We start from the raw sequence: 15,690 nt of genomic DNA, 5'->3' as shown, positions 1-15,690 counted from the left end.
CCAATTCATATATCGTTCCGATCTGACTTTTCTGCTGATAGCTTGAATGTTGAGAGGGCAGAATTGGGATAGAATAATGAGCACAGGGGATGAAATACTTCAGGCAACAACTAAAATCTTTTCTAAGATGAATGCGTGACCCCAAAGCTGTTACAACTTGAGAGCATAGGCAGTTACAACTTGTAATTCGTAACTTGAGAGGATTTGAATTAAAAAGGCAGTTGGGATTTCAGCTAACACCACCATGAAGAATATATGACATGCCAGTATTTGTTACATTCCATTGATAGATACTTCAAATACAGAACACAAAGCAAAGCTGCAAAAGCACTAAACTTAATTCTACAGTTGCATACATATGCATTTCAAGATTGAAATACACAATAAAAAGAACAGCAGCAGATACACCGAAAGATTTACTGGCAGTGCAAATTTAACCACATCTCAATGGACCATCTACAACATACTATCCGTCCTCGCTGGCAGCCTTCGGAAAAAGTTAACTGGGGCTGATGGCATCTTATGCCTGAACCTGGGGTGCCTCATGAAGTAAACCCCACCGAGAAGAACCAAAACCTGGAAAGGTGTTACGTATAACACAATAGCAGCCACAAGACAGAATGTGATAAATAACATAGTGGCACGAGGATCCCGCCAGCTGAGAAGCGCCTGCATTCGCTCCCCTTGAGTTGCAACATCACCCACCACCGTTTGAATCCTTCCAGCAACACTCCTTAAGCGATCATACCTCATCCGAACTATATCTGAACCCTTAGATGTTGGAAATGTGTCGAATTCTTCATCAAGCTCATCTGGGTGCACGGCATCTGCATATGAGATCCTTGTGTTCATGTGAGGAGGGTACCTTGGGCGATATCGGAAATTCCAAATCCCAATTAGAAACATGTACAGGAAAACAGTCGGCAAAATCAGTTCAGGAAAGCACACAAGCATCACAAAGAGAACATGTACAAGTGCTGTTGTGATGGGGTTTTTCCACATGCATACTTCTCCAAACCATTTTCCAACAGCAAACAATCCCGAAAATACAGTCATCAGTCTGAAAAAGTTTGCCTTGCTACGCCTCATGCTCCAAAGATGAGAATCTGCATCAGACATGTATTCCACCACTTCCTTCCTAAGAGGTGGTTCCGCCCGACTAAGCCGGGCTGCAACTATGTTGACAGCTTGGTGACGTAGCATGTCTTGCTGCATCACAGTCAACGGCCTTACATAATGCATCTTCGGCAAAAGAGGTCTAGAGTATTTGAACATCATGTTAACCAGTGATGTGCATGAAAATCTTATTGCAAGATGCAATTCACCCATCTTCTTGACACCTGAAGGATGAAGGACTAGTAATGGGTAAGTGTGTGTGTAGACGCGACCAGTCTCAAGGGTAGACATACGAATCCTGACCTTGCCAATTTTCACATCTCTGTTGCCATTTGAATTACCAAAAATCTGAGAGTTATCGAAAACCCCCACTGTGAGAACGGTTGCAGGATCAAATACCTCCCAAGTGTACTGCTCATTGTACTTTGGGCTTAGACTGTTATTTATGGTTCGAGTACGAACCCATTTGTGCCCATACTTTGCTACACAATATGTATCTGATGTACCCTTCCCATCCCTTGTTTTCATTGGGTGTAGACCATTAGCATTTAGAATTCCGAGCTCCAAGACACCAATGGATGACTTCCAAAGCGGCTTAGCTGTAGGTCGAAGGTCACTACTATAGTGAGTAGACTCATCAAGCACATGATACCCTCCATCAAGACAAATACGAAGATGGATTCTGCTGGAAAACTTATCTCTTTCTTTATCTTTCTTCCGCTGCTCTCCCTCCAGCTCCATGGCATCTGACATGTGCTTTTCAAGGTTATACCACCGCCCACGAATATTTCGATCATCAGCACGCCTCTCAACAGTGTTCAATGGTATGACAACCCTTCCTAAGGTCTCATCTTTGTTTGAACCAACACGATCTTCAACTGAAATGATCAGATGGTCATCAAAGGGTTCAGCAGCAACAAACATCAGGTCCTCATTCCACATTGGGTTCAGAATTCGAGTTTGAACTGTTTTCGTCTTTAAGACCTGATTACCAATTTGTACTTTTGCATATGCATCTGGGAACCGAGACCTGTCAGATATAATCAAGTCCTGTGCCTCAATTACATTTACTCGTACATACCATAATCGTGGTGAATGGTAAACTTTTGAGCGCGAATGTGCAAAAGTAGCCGAAGAAGTATCATCAGGACCAATTGCATCAGAATGCCATGCATCTGGAAAAGCCTCATCAGCTTGTGTGCCATACCATACAGCAAGCATCAGTTCCCCATTCCTCTTCTCCCCTTTCTTGTTTTCTATCCGATACCATTCTGGAGCCAATGGACTATCAGGTGGAACTCGTGTAGGAACTTCATGGAGATCAAACCGCACAAACCCAACATAATCATCTTTCATAAGATCCTTGTCTTTGACCACAACCTCCAATACATGTGCTTGCTCATTTTCCTTTGCAAAGGCAAACACCTCATTCCATTCAGGGTTCTTCTGCTTCTCAAAATGCTTTGTAACTCCTTTGTAGTTCCCTATTCTTACTTCAACATATGGATCAAGGCTTCCAGTAACATCCATTGTAGGAAGATCGCGAGCTTTCACAACTCGTACAAAGAGGTATTGCATCTTTTCAACAAGGTCATAGGTGCTGGATGGTCTGTTGGTACGCATAACCCGCCCACCAACAATTTGCCCCCCTCCAAGGAAAGGACTCGTCTCTTTAAGCATATAATCAGAAGGTTGAGATGATGAACCTGAGTACATGCGAACAGTTTGAGGTCCCTGTGGTTCAGACCTCATCTCCTGCATCCCATAGTTCACTGATGGCTGGGTAGCCGCTGAAGGAATATTCTGCTGTTGTGCTATGGTAGGATTTGGAAGGTGACGAAATGTGTGTCTCGAATCAGCTCTGTCGTCAGAGAATGGGTTTGGGACATTATTTGGAACTTGTTGCAAGGGCGCTTGACCATGTGTGTGGCGTGAACCTCTATCCATCGAAGAGTCCATTGCTGGAAGTGGATTTGAGGATCTGATAGACGGGTCATCAGTAACAAAAACTTTGAGGCCAAGCTCTCCCTTCACACGTGAGAAAATACCTCTCTTTTCCAAAGGATAGTGCAAAACACAAGCATCAGAGTATGGGACAAATGAGGTCCCAGTAAGACAAACCTTCCCCAGGAATAATTTGGAGTTGGATTTACCATGGTTGTAAACAAAGGCTTCGAGACTTAGGTTAGAGAGGTCATTTGGATCAGTAACGTTGAAGTAAAAGCTTTCATTCCAGACAGGATTGAGATCTCTTTCTTTTACACTGGTTCGGAATCTCTGATGATCAAAGTGAAGCTCCACAAAGGCACTAGCTGAGCCCTGTCCATCTTTGGGCATGAGGTCATGTGCAGCCACGACCTCCACCCCTAACTTGAGGTTACTCATAGGACTTTGATCAAATTGATGCAATACTGGGGAAGAATATATATATCTAGTTGCTTGCAGAGATTGGCAAGAAAGAAAGAACAACCTGAGAACCAACAAAAAAAGAGGAGATTCAAATTTTATAGATGATATGATAAACAATCAAAGTAGTAGGAAAAAGAGAACCATGAAACAACTGACATATATAGAATCATTTCAAAAAGAAGTGCTTAGGTGGTGCTTCAGAAAGGCCATTCATTCTGTTTCAGTTTCTTTCATATTATTCTATTTTTGTTCTCTTCAAAAATCTAATATCATTCCAATTTGTATCTGAACAGAACATATGTGTTCTTAAGGGGAAAAGGGGCTATATTTTGTAATTGTTATGTCACAGAAAATTGGCACTAAAATGAAATCAGAAGTCTGCGAATCTGTACAAACTAAAAAGGCAGATTATGGCCGAAAAATGCTTCAGTGCTATAGCTTCCTATTAAGCATACGATCTACAAAAGAAAATTAAAACAGAAGAAAAGGAGGAACAAACAGCAAAAACGCCCTTGACCTTTCTAAGATCCATCAAACATCCAAATTCTCATTTCCACAGAGACAAAAAAGGGGGGCAAGAACATACAGAATCTTCCTTAATTCCCTCTCTTTTTCCACTTTTCTCAGAGCAAAAATGAATAATCTTAGCACAAATTCCTTGCTCTGTTCTCTGAGATTACTAAAAACTATTTGAAAAGTTAGGTCTCTAAAGAAATAGTATATACCCTGCCTTTTTGTTCAGCCAAAACCCAAAATCACACATAAAAGCCAATACTTTTCAGATTACTCAAAAGTTGGTGAAGAATTACTATAAACCCAGATACAAAAAAGTCTTTACATTCAAAAACCAATTATCCTGATAAAAGAGGAAATAAAGATAACTTTTTTAAATTACAAACAGACAAAGATTAAAGCTTTATTATCTGATAATTCTCAAATTTCAGTAAGTAATGGAAACCCAGATAAGAACACCTCCCCTTTTGACCAAACTTCACCTCCAAACCCCAAAGCTCTCAAATTTCCTCAATGATCAAAAACCCATTAACCTCAAACAACCACAACAAACAACAGAAAAGCAAAGCACCAAAGAAAGCAAATGAAAAAGCACTTAGAAAGATGGAACACACCTTGCTTTAGAGCTTGAAAGGTTTGAGTTCAGAAAAAGCTCACAGCTTTGAGATGAAAACCCAACAACACAAAGGCCAAGAGAAATTTATAAACGCATAAAAAGCTAGAAAATATAAAAAAGGGTGGTAGCATTTCTGGGATGGTTCCAAAGAGAAAGAAGAAGAAGTAGAGAGAGAGAGAGAGAGAGAGAGAGAGAAGAGTCGTCGAAAACGAGTTAAATGAATGGTGTTGATTGGCGTTAACAGAGAAAGAAGGGTTGGGGGGTCTACTAGGCTAGGCTCTCTGAGTTGAGGTACGACTCTTGACTCTCTCTCTCTCTGAGTCGCTCTGTTTGTATTTTAGCTGGAGGCGCGTTTAAGTGAATAGAGAAAGACCAATACGCATTGCTTCATTTTTCTGAGTGCGTTTTACAGGGACAGAGTTCTGTGTACTCGCTCCCTTTGTGGGCCACCGTGGCATTTCACCAACATATTGCTTGGCTGTTTCTACGTGTTTTCAAGTTTTAAAAACATGAATGACAAGGATAGGATATAGATTATCTATCTATCTATCTAAGCTTGTTGGTTAAGGAAAGGGAGATTAAATCAGAGAGGTCGTCTGTTAATTATTTGATATATGATATTGCAAAAGTCATGAGTTTCATTTTTATTGATATTGTGGGTGAGTAGGACCGGGAATAAAAATTAAATTTGAGGGTTTTGTTCGGGATTGAGTTTGGCTCATTGTGGTACCAAATAGTTGGCAAAATTTGGAAAATTCAGAACAGTGGTCAAATTGATTACAAATTGACTTCGCCAACAAGAGTTGTTTTTGCTGCAGAATGAAGAAAAGAATATTGGTGCTTTGTTGTTTTTCGATACAAAATATTGGTGCTTTGTGGGGATAAACAAGGGTGCAAAGAACTCATTGCGTTTGTTTAAGGAGAAGAAGCAATTATTGTAGCTTGTTTTGGGGGCCAAGAGGAAACTATTATAGTCAAATTTCATATCATTTGAAACAAGGTAAAACTATTGGTGGGTAACACTAACCAAACTAGCTGATCGAGTGGATTAAAAATTAGGGATGTGATGTGAGAAAGATATCAAGTTGATCTCAATATATTGGACGTACCAACAAGACATGGAATATTCAACATGATACTCCTCATGAAAGTCATGAGAGAATAGTCTATGCACAAACGAAGACGAGGGACCCAGTCTTACTACACAATCCTTAGTTTAGGTTTCGATTGTCATCTTCTGATTTCAAGAGACGAATCACTTGGATGTTTGATCTTAGCAACTACAGGAAGTCAAGCTTAAACTGTTTGTCCATCATCATCATAAATTAAGTTACTACCAACTCGATCTCAAGTTTTATGCCTTTTGTCACATGCTTATAAAAATTAAAATGAAATAGAAGTACGAAAAATTATAGTCAGAGGTTTGATTTTGAAGTTAGAACCTCGAAGGGTATTAATATACTGAAATATTAAGTTTATTTAATTCGAGATAAATGTAGACTTGGTCAATATAAATTGTATATATACATTAAGAATGACTTGCTTTTTCTACCATTCATATCGATCCACGTAAATATCTAATGAGTATCAAATTTAAATATTTGTTTGTTGACCTTTAATTTAACGACACTCAATGCATTCACTATATATTGAAAACAATCCTAAAAACTTATGAATTATTATATATATCAAAAAAATAAAAGAGCAGATAATGTATTCAAACTAACATGGAGGTAAGCTTCCTACCTTGCAGGCTGAAGCTCTAGGTCTGGTAAAAGACAATACTGATGTCACTCTGGTAACGCTGAAGAAGAAGTCGAGTAGGCCACTTAGAAGTAGGAACAAGAATCCTCACCCTAGCAAGAAGCTAAATGTTGCTACGTACTTTGCAACTCACTTACCCTGCAGCTACTGGTACTCATCCTAGCCCTAAAGACAAGGGCAACGGGAAGCTTTAAGTTTTCCAAATCTTCTTGCCTTTCACTAGAAGTATGGTTTAATACTACTTGCATCTTAATTCCTCTAATTGTACACCAATTGAGATCTCTAGGTGACTAGGTTACTATTCAAAGGGAGGTAGGTAGCAAGGATTTGTTTTCTTGTTTTTAGGCTCCATAATGGAACGCATTTGTTAACAATAAGGGTTACCTGTGTTTTGCTTGGTGGCTTGTACCATTTATGATTTTGGTACAAGACAGCATCTGATGTACGTGTCTTCTGCTATGGATAAGTGATGAAATAATATATTCTTAAAAAATAAAAAAAAATAACTAACAAGTTAACATATATCTCAATTTGATCAAGTAGCCGACTAAATCTTTGCTGGATCTGACAAGGTTCTCTGAAGATCTTGGGAACATTCTTTGGTATACTTAGCTTTATTCTCCAAGTATTATTATTCAAGACTACGAGTCCCAAACCAATCCAATCCACAAATAGTGACGCATTGCTTCAATGCTTAACTCCTAAGGTTGGCTCTTATGACATTGACTGGTAGCAGAATAACTAAAAGTAAACTGAATGGTACATACGACTACAACTAATTATGAGCCTACCCGAATTCTTAACTACCAGAAAAAGAAGGGTAAAGTACACCGTAGGCCTGAAATCAAGTTAAAACGTTTTTTACCAGAAAATTTTATGGTGCTGGTTCGACGAATTACCTTCTTTGTTTTTTAGCTGTGCAATTGCAATTTTAAAATCAGTTTGGCAATTGTAAAAAAGGTAAATGCATCATGAAATGATAATATGATGTACGTACACTGCTGGACCATGAAATCCATGAAAATTAAGTTCTGCATGTGCTTCACGAAAAATGTATACGTTTGTTGATCCATCAAAATCTTGGATCATCGTTAGAGTTTAATGCATATATAAATGCAGGTTGAGACATTACATCCTTGTCAAGCTTTTGTGAAGATTCAATTCCAACTGAAATACTTATAATTAAGTTGCTACCTCACCTTCATAATGGTATGAATGTAACTGGAAGCAAACCTAGCGGGCCTGGGTCCTTCCTGCACTGATATTATTCTAGACTCATTTAACATGTGCAGCATTTTTTCTTTTTTTGGAACATTTTAGCAGTTTTGTATGCCACAATCAATATACAATACAAAAGATTTTTGAGTAATTATTTTTGTATTACTTTTGAGTTGGCAGATTAATATGCTGATTTTGATGTTCTGGACGAGCTTGAATGAGCTAATTATTTCTTTTATAGTGCCTAACCACTACAAAATAAACAGTTGAGTCAGTTTTGAAATTTTTCTATCGCACATACATACACAAGGAGGTCATTGAAGAAGATCTCGGAAATATTATCAAGTGAAATCAGTGCAACAGACCCAATGTTAGATTGAGTATTAAAGTATTAAGGTTCGTCATTAATTGAGTAGCTAGGTTACTTTTCTTTATCAATATTAAGCCAAATTGAGACCACTTGGGGTAGTAAGGGTTTCTAATTTCATGTTTAAAATTGTAATCCTTCAAATGCACTCAATACATGAAAGATTCGTCTATGATGCGGTAAGTAGACTATTTTCATAAGAAAAAAATAATAATAAACTAGATTAGCTAGTTATGATTGTGTCATTTTTTTAAAAATCAATATTAGGCGATATTAACTCTTTTGCAATAGCCGATTTGGGGATTAGTCAAGCGCCCACCCGCACTCCCGAATGAGAGGGGCCATTACAACAGGAAACCCACCGCCCGTCCCTCCATTTATTTAATAAACTACAAAGAAAATACAAATAGAAAGGGGCCGGGACCAAACTAAAACATTTCCAATCAAAAGAAATGTGAGAAAAAGCAAACAAAACATTAACTAAAGTTAATTTACTGTTATAAAAAATTAGTCTATTACTGTACCAACATGGTAACATACTGAAATAATTTTTTTCTCTTGCATGAATTCTCGGCATCTGACCATTTTTCTCTTGCCCTGCCATGGAAGAGTTCATACTCCTCTACAACCACCTCTTCAGATCTCAGGTTTCTTTGCTAAGATCTATTTTGGTTTGGTTGTTGTTATTCTTTTATGCGAGATCTTCTCGTAATCGGTCAACTGGAGAATGTATGGCAGCTCTGTCCGTATCCTCACCTCTGCAGACCACCCTTGGTTACCAACCCTTGCTCATGATTTCCGTCAGAGCTCCGGTGTCAAATATGCTATGGCGGCTGCAAGTTGGAGATGAAGAAGAAGCTTTGATTATGATTTGGGTTTTTTGGGCTGTTTGGGCCTTTATGTTTTCAGTTGTTTCTTTCTTGTATTTTGATTTTTCTAGTCTTGCTTGTTTTGGCAGTTGACTATGTGAATCATGTTTTGCAGACTTCGTCTGTATTGGGGTATGTCCCTTGTACTGTTGTTTGGCTTTGAGCCTTGTTAATTGATGCTACCTTTTGACCAAAAAAAAAAAAACCATTTTTAAGGCATATTTGCATGGTCAATCAAGGTGGATCTGCATAAAGTTCACTGTTTCTGCTTTCTAATATGTCATGCTTCTTCTTCTTTTTTATCACGAAAGCATTACAACTTTTTAATGTACTTAAATGGTCACATTATACACATTATCCACAACATATTTAATTAATATTAATTATGATTTAGCAGAAGCATACGCAAAGTACGTTGGAATGATTCTGACTCGGATGACAGCACCAAGTATCATTAACAATTAGTTATAAAGCCTAACATATACATCCTTATATGGATGCATATAAGATTTGATAACTTAAAAAATTAGGCATGCATATCTGTATAGGGTAGGTGGATTTCTTATAGTATTTTACTTCTATGAAAAGTGACTTCAATTTTAATAACCACAAAATTTAGGCCATGATTGATAATAAGTAATAACAAAGTGATTGATAATCATGTACCCACAACGTTCATGTTCTAAATCATAAATTTGGTCAATTTCTAACGACTGTAATGTTGGGGCTTCCTCGCTAGAAGAACAGTGCATGCAATTTCCAGGAAGAAAAAGTACCACACGGTTACTAATTTTACTAAAGGGGGCCAAAAACTCTTCAATTCTCAAGAGACCTTTAGCTACGTAGCCTAGTTCTTTCACTTGTGAATATAGATTTTTTTAATTAATTTTTTTACTTTTTTTAAATAAATACAGGATTATGCAATATTGGCTCTTCTGCAACAGCCGATTTGGGGAGTCAAGCACACTTCCACATCCCCAAAGGAAATGGGGTCATCACAACCGGGAGCCCACTGCCCATTGCTTTATTAAAAAATAAAGGATAAAAGAATACAATGAGGAAAGGGAAACCAAACCAAAACCGTTCCCAAAAAGAGCAATAACCAAAAAAAAAAAAAAACTCCTCCAACAGAGAAAGTAAAAAGAAATCATACTGTGTGCAGCAATTGTGATTACTATGTAGAAACAGCTCGTGCAATGAAATATTAATTGCGGCGAATATATGAAACTCCAAAAGCATCGTGTGACAACAACCAATGAATCTCCATTGGTGGAAATAAGAACCAAGAAAGAGATGGATAAGCTAAACCCAAGTTGGTAAGACCATCAGCAGCCGCATCACCCTCCTTGAGAACATAAGAGTAGCGAAATTGCATTACTCGGAGATGAGCTAGGCAATTACGCCAAGGGATTCGCATAAGCCAAGGAGGAACAAAGGTCGATGATGTGAGACAATTGACAACGCTAGTAGAATCACTCTCCAACCACAAATGATGTCAGCCATGCATATGTGCAAATTCAACCCCAATAATGACAGCCATCAGCTCCGAATCGAAAGCATTGCCAATACCCAACCTACCACAATAACCTCCAACATAACAACCACTTTCTCCCCTGAAAATTCCACCACAAGCAGCTAGGCTAGGATTGCCTTTGGCAAGACCATAAGTATTGAGTTTTATCCATGGACGCGTTGGAGGAACCCAGAAAACAAGGCGGGGAGGCTGCACCATTTTAGCCACCAGCTGCATCCCAAGCTCCAAAAGAAAATTGGAATTCAACCTCCGTGAAACACAACCAGAAAAGTGAGGGGATGCAAACTTAATCCAAGCCTTGATTGAACAATAAACACGTCCAAGAGAAGGCGGTTTATTGTAAAAAATAAGATGATTACGTGTCTTCCATATCTGCATTAAAGAATAAAGACACACTGCAAGCCACGCATTCTTTAGTTGTGGTGAAAAACGCTTACTAGTGAAAGAAACCCTTAGGTCCTCAAGAGTTCCTTGAGAGGGTAGAGAAGTGCCAAAACAGCAAGCAACCCATTGCCAAACATGCTGAGCAAATGAGCAGGTGAAGAATAGATGAGTTGAGTCCTCCACATACCCTAAAGAACAAAGAAGGCATTTTGAAACTAGGGAAATTCTACACTTTTGAAGCTGCACATCTGTTGGAAGCTTATTATGAAATAGCCTCCAAGCTAACAAAGTATACCAAGGCGGGATAAAATGCCTCCATAAGTGAGAGACCTATTCCAAAGTAGGGAAGTGATGACGTACCAACTCATAACCATCCGAGAAAGAAAGAACGCCTGAGCTAGAAAGCTCCCAAATAAGAATTCGAAGAGGAACATTTTTAATCCGTAGAGCCAAATTCGGGAACAAATCATAGAAATGACGTGGCAAGGACCATTGTTGATTAGTAATAAGACAAGACACGCGAATGCTCAAAAGTGGTGCAAGGCATGAAAGATGCAGCTCATCCAATATTGATACATCAAGCCATTTGTCTAACCAGAAATTAACTGAAGCACCATCACCAATAAGCCAACGAGAATTTTGATAGATGAAAGGAAGGGATAACTTCAACCCATGCCAAATTGAAGAAGTAAAATAACCCCACTTCATGTACCTGGAAACAGAAAACCTTTGGAGAATAAAAGATCCCCATTGAGAGTATGAAGAAAGAGCATCCCAACCAAAACGTAAAAGAGTTGCATGATTAAGAGCCTTAGGATCACGTAGACCAAGTCCACCCTCAGCTTTGAGAGTACCGACTTGGCGCCATGACACTGTAACCAATTTGCGGATAGCCACATCCCCAGACTAGATAATGTTTCGAGCACAGGCTACTAGGTGATTTAAAAGTGAGGTAGACCAAATATACATCGAAAAACTATGTAGAAGCATACTTTGAAACCCCAATTGTACAAGCTGCACTCGACCAGCAATAGTTAACAATTTACCTTTCCAACCCATGAGCCTAGCCTTAGCTTTATCCGCTAAGGCCTGAAAATGAACTCGCTGAGGCTTACTCTCGAAATATTGGAACACTTAAATAGGTCAACAGAGCTTTACCTGACCGAAATCCCAACACATGTTTAACTCGTCGTTGATAATGCAAATAAGGTTGACCCAAATAAAAAGTGCTCTTCTCTTTATTAACCAAATGCCCATAAGCACTCCCATAAAGATCAAGAAACTGTTGCAAAGACCGAAGAGAAGAGTAATTCGCTCAGGGCCTAAGCGAATTTGATGCCCAGGGCGAAATTTTGTGTGTGTGCCCAACTGGCCTAAATAATCATGTAATGATTCTTACGAATATTATACTCTAAATCCTTTTTTTTTTTAGCGGTTTGGAACCTAATCAAGTTGGGCGGCTCATCCCCACGCTGATTTTATTACATAAACAAACATTATATAACAGGGGGTACATAAAACTAAAACACCGTATAAAAAAGATTACAAATTTTTTCTTAAAACTCCTAGCTAATCCAAAAGATCACACATAATGTAGCAATTCGACACAATCACACAAATAAGAGACATGGTAACGCGTGTCTTGGTAAAACTTAGGAAGAATTCTGAATCAAAAAAGAAAAGCCATGTTCAAAAGTTGAACAAACAATAGAAATGACTTGGAAAAAAATAGAAATTATCAAATATATACTTACTCGTGGTCGTCCTCTATGAATTATATGCTTCAACAAGGAAGCCATATAGATATATTAGTCCAGTATTCTGCCATTTCCACAATTGAATGAATTACACCAAAAGATCAGTAATGTGCCTGAAGTTTTATATTCAATAAAACCAATTGAAAAAGGACTAGTATTTTACCTCATCTTGAATATGGTGGTTGATCCCCCAAATGAACAGGGTGCTTACAACATGAAAAGTAGCACAAAATAATATTGTAGTCCCGAGCCAAATATGATATCTTACTCAAGCTTCAAACTAAAAGTTGGCCAACAACTTTTTTCCTTCTTGTTTTTTCTTTTCTGATCAAGATTGACTTGCAAATTCAACTTCTAATTGCACATAATATTGAAAATTGAAAACCGATGAATGAGCAGGTTGTTAAAAATCACTTTGAATGATGATTGATAAACACTGAAGCACAAAACAATACCTGGAAATTTGGAATTTGCTTTTTTCCTTTTTTCCTTCTTGTTCTTTCTTTTCTGATCGAGATTGACTTGCAACTCCAACTACCAATTACACCTAATATTGAAAATGAAATTCTTACAAATCAACAGAACTCAAAAAACAAGTAACAAGACTTTTGATATCCAAAATTTTCATTAAATATCAAAATTGAAGAACACCAGGAGAACACCCAATACCTATTTTGATTTGTACCTCAGCCTACATTGATGGAAAGCTGAAAAATTCGTATGATCACTGTAGAATAACAGAAACATAGAGAGGAGAAAGATTGGGTGATGGACGAGAATGAACTGAAGAATTGAGTAACCATTGAAACCAATTTAAAGAAAAAATTTGCTGGGTTTCAAGTTTTGAAACTTGGGAGAGGGAAAGAGACGCTGGGATAATCAATTTTGTGCTCCCGTTGCGCGTTGGAAGAAGAAGAAGAAGAAGTAAAGACGTGATCTGCGTTTAGAAATCTGAAATTCTTTTTTTTTTTCTTTTTTTTTACGTTCCAGTTACTATAATTATATATATATATATATATATATTATTCTGTTTATAAAATCTAGTGCTCCCCTCTGTGTTGGGCCCTGGGCTATCGCCAATGTTGCCCATGGGCAAGGCCGGCCCTGAATTCGCTCGACAAAATATAAAAAGGTCATCAGCTTATAGAACATGAGTAATAGGAGCACAACCTCTTGGAGTGGAAATAGGTTTAATTTTCCTTGTAGAGAAAAGATTAGAGAGACCGTGGCTCAGTACCTCTTCTGCCAAACAAAATAAGGCTTAGTTTGGGATTGCTGTGCTATGAGGGGAAGCACTTCTGATCTTGCTATGAGGGGAAGCACTTCTGATTCTGCTGTGAGGGGAAGTAACTGAGTGTTTGGTAAAACATTTTCAGAAGTGCTGTGAGAATGAAAGTAAATTCTAAATATTTGGTAAATTGTAAATAAAAAATACTGTGACTTGGTATAGTTACGAAAAGGGTCATAATTGTTTAAACATGTTATTAAATCAATGATTTTACTCTCTCTTTTATGTAACCATTTCATCCGAGGAGAACCCAGTACCCAGCATCATTTAACTTGGAATTTAACCACAACCAAGCATCATTTTTGTCTTGTTGTCCAGAAGAACACAGATCAGTTGACCTGTTCCTTGACCCATGAACCTGCGAGCGTAACCCCGAAAATTTATACGCCATCTGGCCACTTCTCGGCGTTGCGCAGGTGTTGAAAATTCGCCTCATCATCACCGATCTTTCTCCGACGTCCAACTCTACGTCTTGGTATAATGGGATTTCAATTTCAATTCATGTTTGGAGAAGTTGGTATTTGAGGTTGTCGGCCGATTTCAACTTCAATTCCAATTCAATCTTAATGCATGTGTATTAATTAATAGTCATCGATGTTTGGTTGTGGTTAAATTCCAAGTTTTGTGAAGTTGGAAGAGATTGGGTTGTCTTGGTTGATTAAGAACAAAGAGCCTGCTAATTTGGTTGGTTTTGTTGAAGGCTTGAATTAGCAACAGCGCAGCCCTGCTAAAATGAGAAGAAGAACAGGTATCAATTTTAGACTGGACATTTGATGTAAATTTTTGATAACATGAAGGATAATTTCGATAGTTTGTGAAGTTTCATTTAATCTTCCACTTCCTTCATTTGGTTTCCGCAAAAGTGGAAACGAGAAGCTACTCCGAGCTGCTTCTGATTTTCTGCTCTGGCAAGAAGCGCTTCTACTCAAAAGCACAAATTTTGATGTTTACCAAACAGCCTTAGTTCTCCCCATAAGCGCTTTTGGACCAAAAGCAGGTTTCAAAAGCAATGCCAAACTAAGCCTAAGAGAGGGGAAAGAGGTCCCCTTGCTGGACGCCCCTGTTACAGGAAAAGAATCCATGTGGTGAGCCATTCACCAATACCGACAATCGAGCAGAGTGAAGAATAGTTTTTATGCAGTCCACAAACAAGGAGAGAAACTAAATTTATAGAGCACCTCAAAGAGAGAGTCCCAACTGAGCGTACCAAAAGCCTTAGCAATATCAACTTTAATACCCAACATTCATTTTTCCTGTCCAACAAGTTAAACCCTTTAGAGACCAAACTAATACAACCTACAATATGACGTCCCTTAACAAAAGCTGAATGTTGCGAAGAAATTATGCGAGAAGCAATAGGACCCAACCTTGTTGACATAATCTTTGGAATAATCTTGAAAAGAAAACTGCAAGGCCAATTGGCCTATATTGAGACACCATGCTGGCACCGTCGACCATGGGACTAAGAACAATGAAATTAGAGTTGGCATTCAGAAGTAGCCAATTGTTCATGAAGAAATACTGCACAAAAGCCACCACATCAAGACCAACAATATCACAACATTGTTGATAAAAGAAACCGGAATACCCATCCGATCCAGGTGCCCTAGAAGGGTCCATTGAGAATACTGCCTCACGAATCTCCTCAGAAGTAGGTATAGCAAAATTTGTTAGTTGACTGTCTTTTTCATTTTGTTAAAGACTTAAAGGTCTAAATGTGCACTCAAAAAACCTACAATTTGGGATGATGAACACAAGGTGAACGATGCCCTATTTTAGTTCAAGTATGGGAAGTCAACCATCTAAATTTTTAGGTCTCAATACAAAGATGATAAATAAAAAATAAATAAAATTT

At 38.2% G+C, this 15,690-nt stretch overlaps 1 protein-coding gene across 3 annotated transcripts; it reads right to left on the bottom strand.

The window, feature by feature from the left end:
• Nucleotides 1–227: 227 nt before the first annotated feature.
• LOC112181484 (FT-interacting protein 3) lies at nt 228–5,025 on the bottom strand. Of its 3 annotated transcripts, none has more exons than XM_024319844.2 (2): nt 4,653–5,025; nt 228–3,586 (listed from the first exon to the last, which is right to left on the bottom strand). In XM_024319844.2, the coding sequence occupies exon 2, from the start codon at nt 3,499–3,501 to the stop codon at nt 457–459; it is 3,045 nt and encodes a 1,014-aa protein (XP_024175612.1). In that variant the 5' UTR covers nt 3,502–3,586; nt 4,653–5,025; the 3' UTR covers nt 228–456. The 3 variants fall into 3 exon arrangements, with proteins under 3 accessions (XP_024175612.1, XP_040372129.1, XP_040372131.1); XM_040516195.1 differs by lacking the exon at nt 4,653–5,025 and adding an exon at nt 4,043–4,179; XM_040516197.1 differs by lacking the exon at nt 4,653–5,025 and adding an exon at nt 4,112–4,134.
• Nucleotides 5,026–15,690: the final 10,665 nt, after the last annotated feature.

This window comes from Rosa chinensis, chromosome 1 (genome assembly GCF_002994745.2).
Source record: "Rosa chinensis cultivar Old Blush chromosome 1, RchiOBHm-V2, whole genome shotgun sequence".
NCBI lineage: Eukaryota > Viridiplantae > Streptophyta > Magnoliopsida > Rosales > Rosaceae > Rosa > Rosa chinensis.
The sequence above is the reverse complement of the archived record's forward strand: the minus strand, read 5'-3'. Positions and strand labels throughout refer to the sequence as shown.

What these genes read in the sequence shown, in the direction of transcription:
- LOC112181484 (XM_024319844.2), bottom strand. Translation starts at nt 3,501, where the DNA reads ATGAGTAACCTCAAGTTAGGGGTGGAGGTCGTGGCTGCACATGACCTC.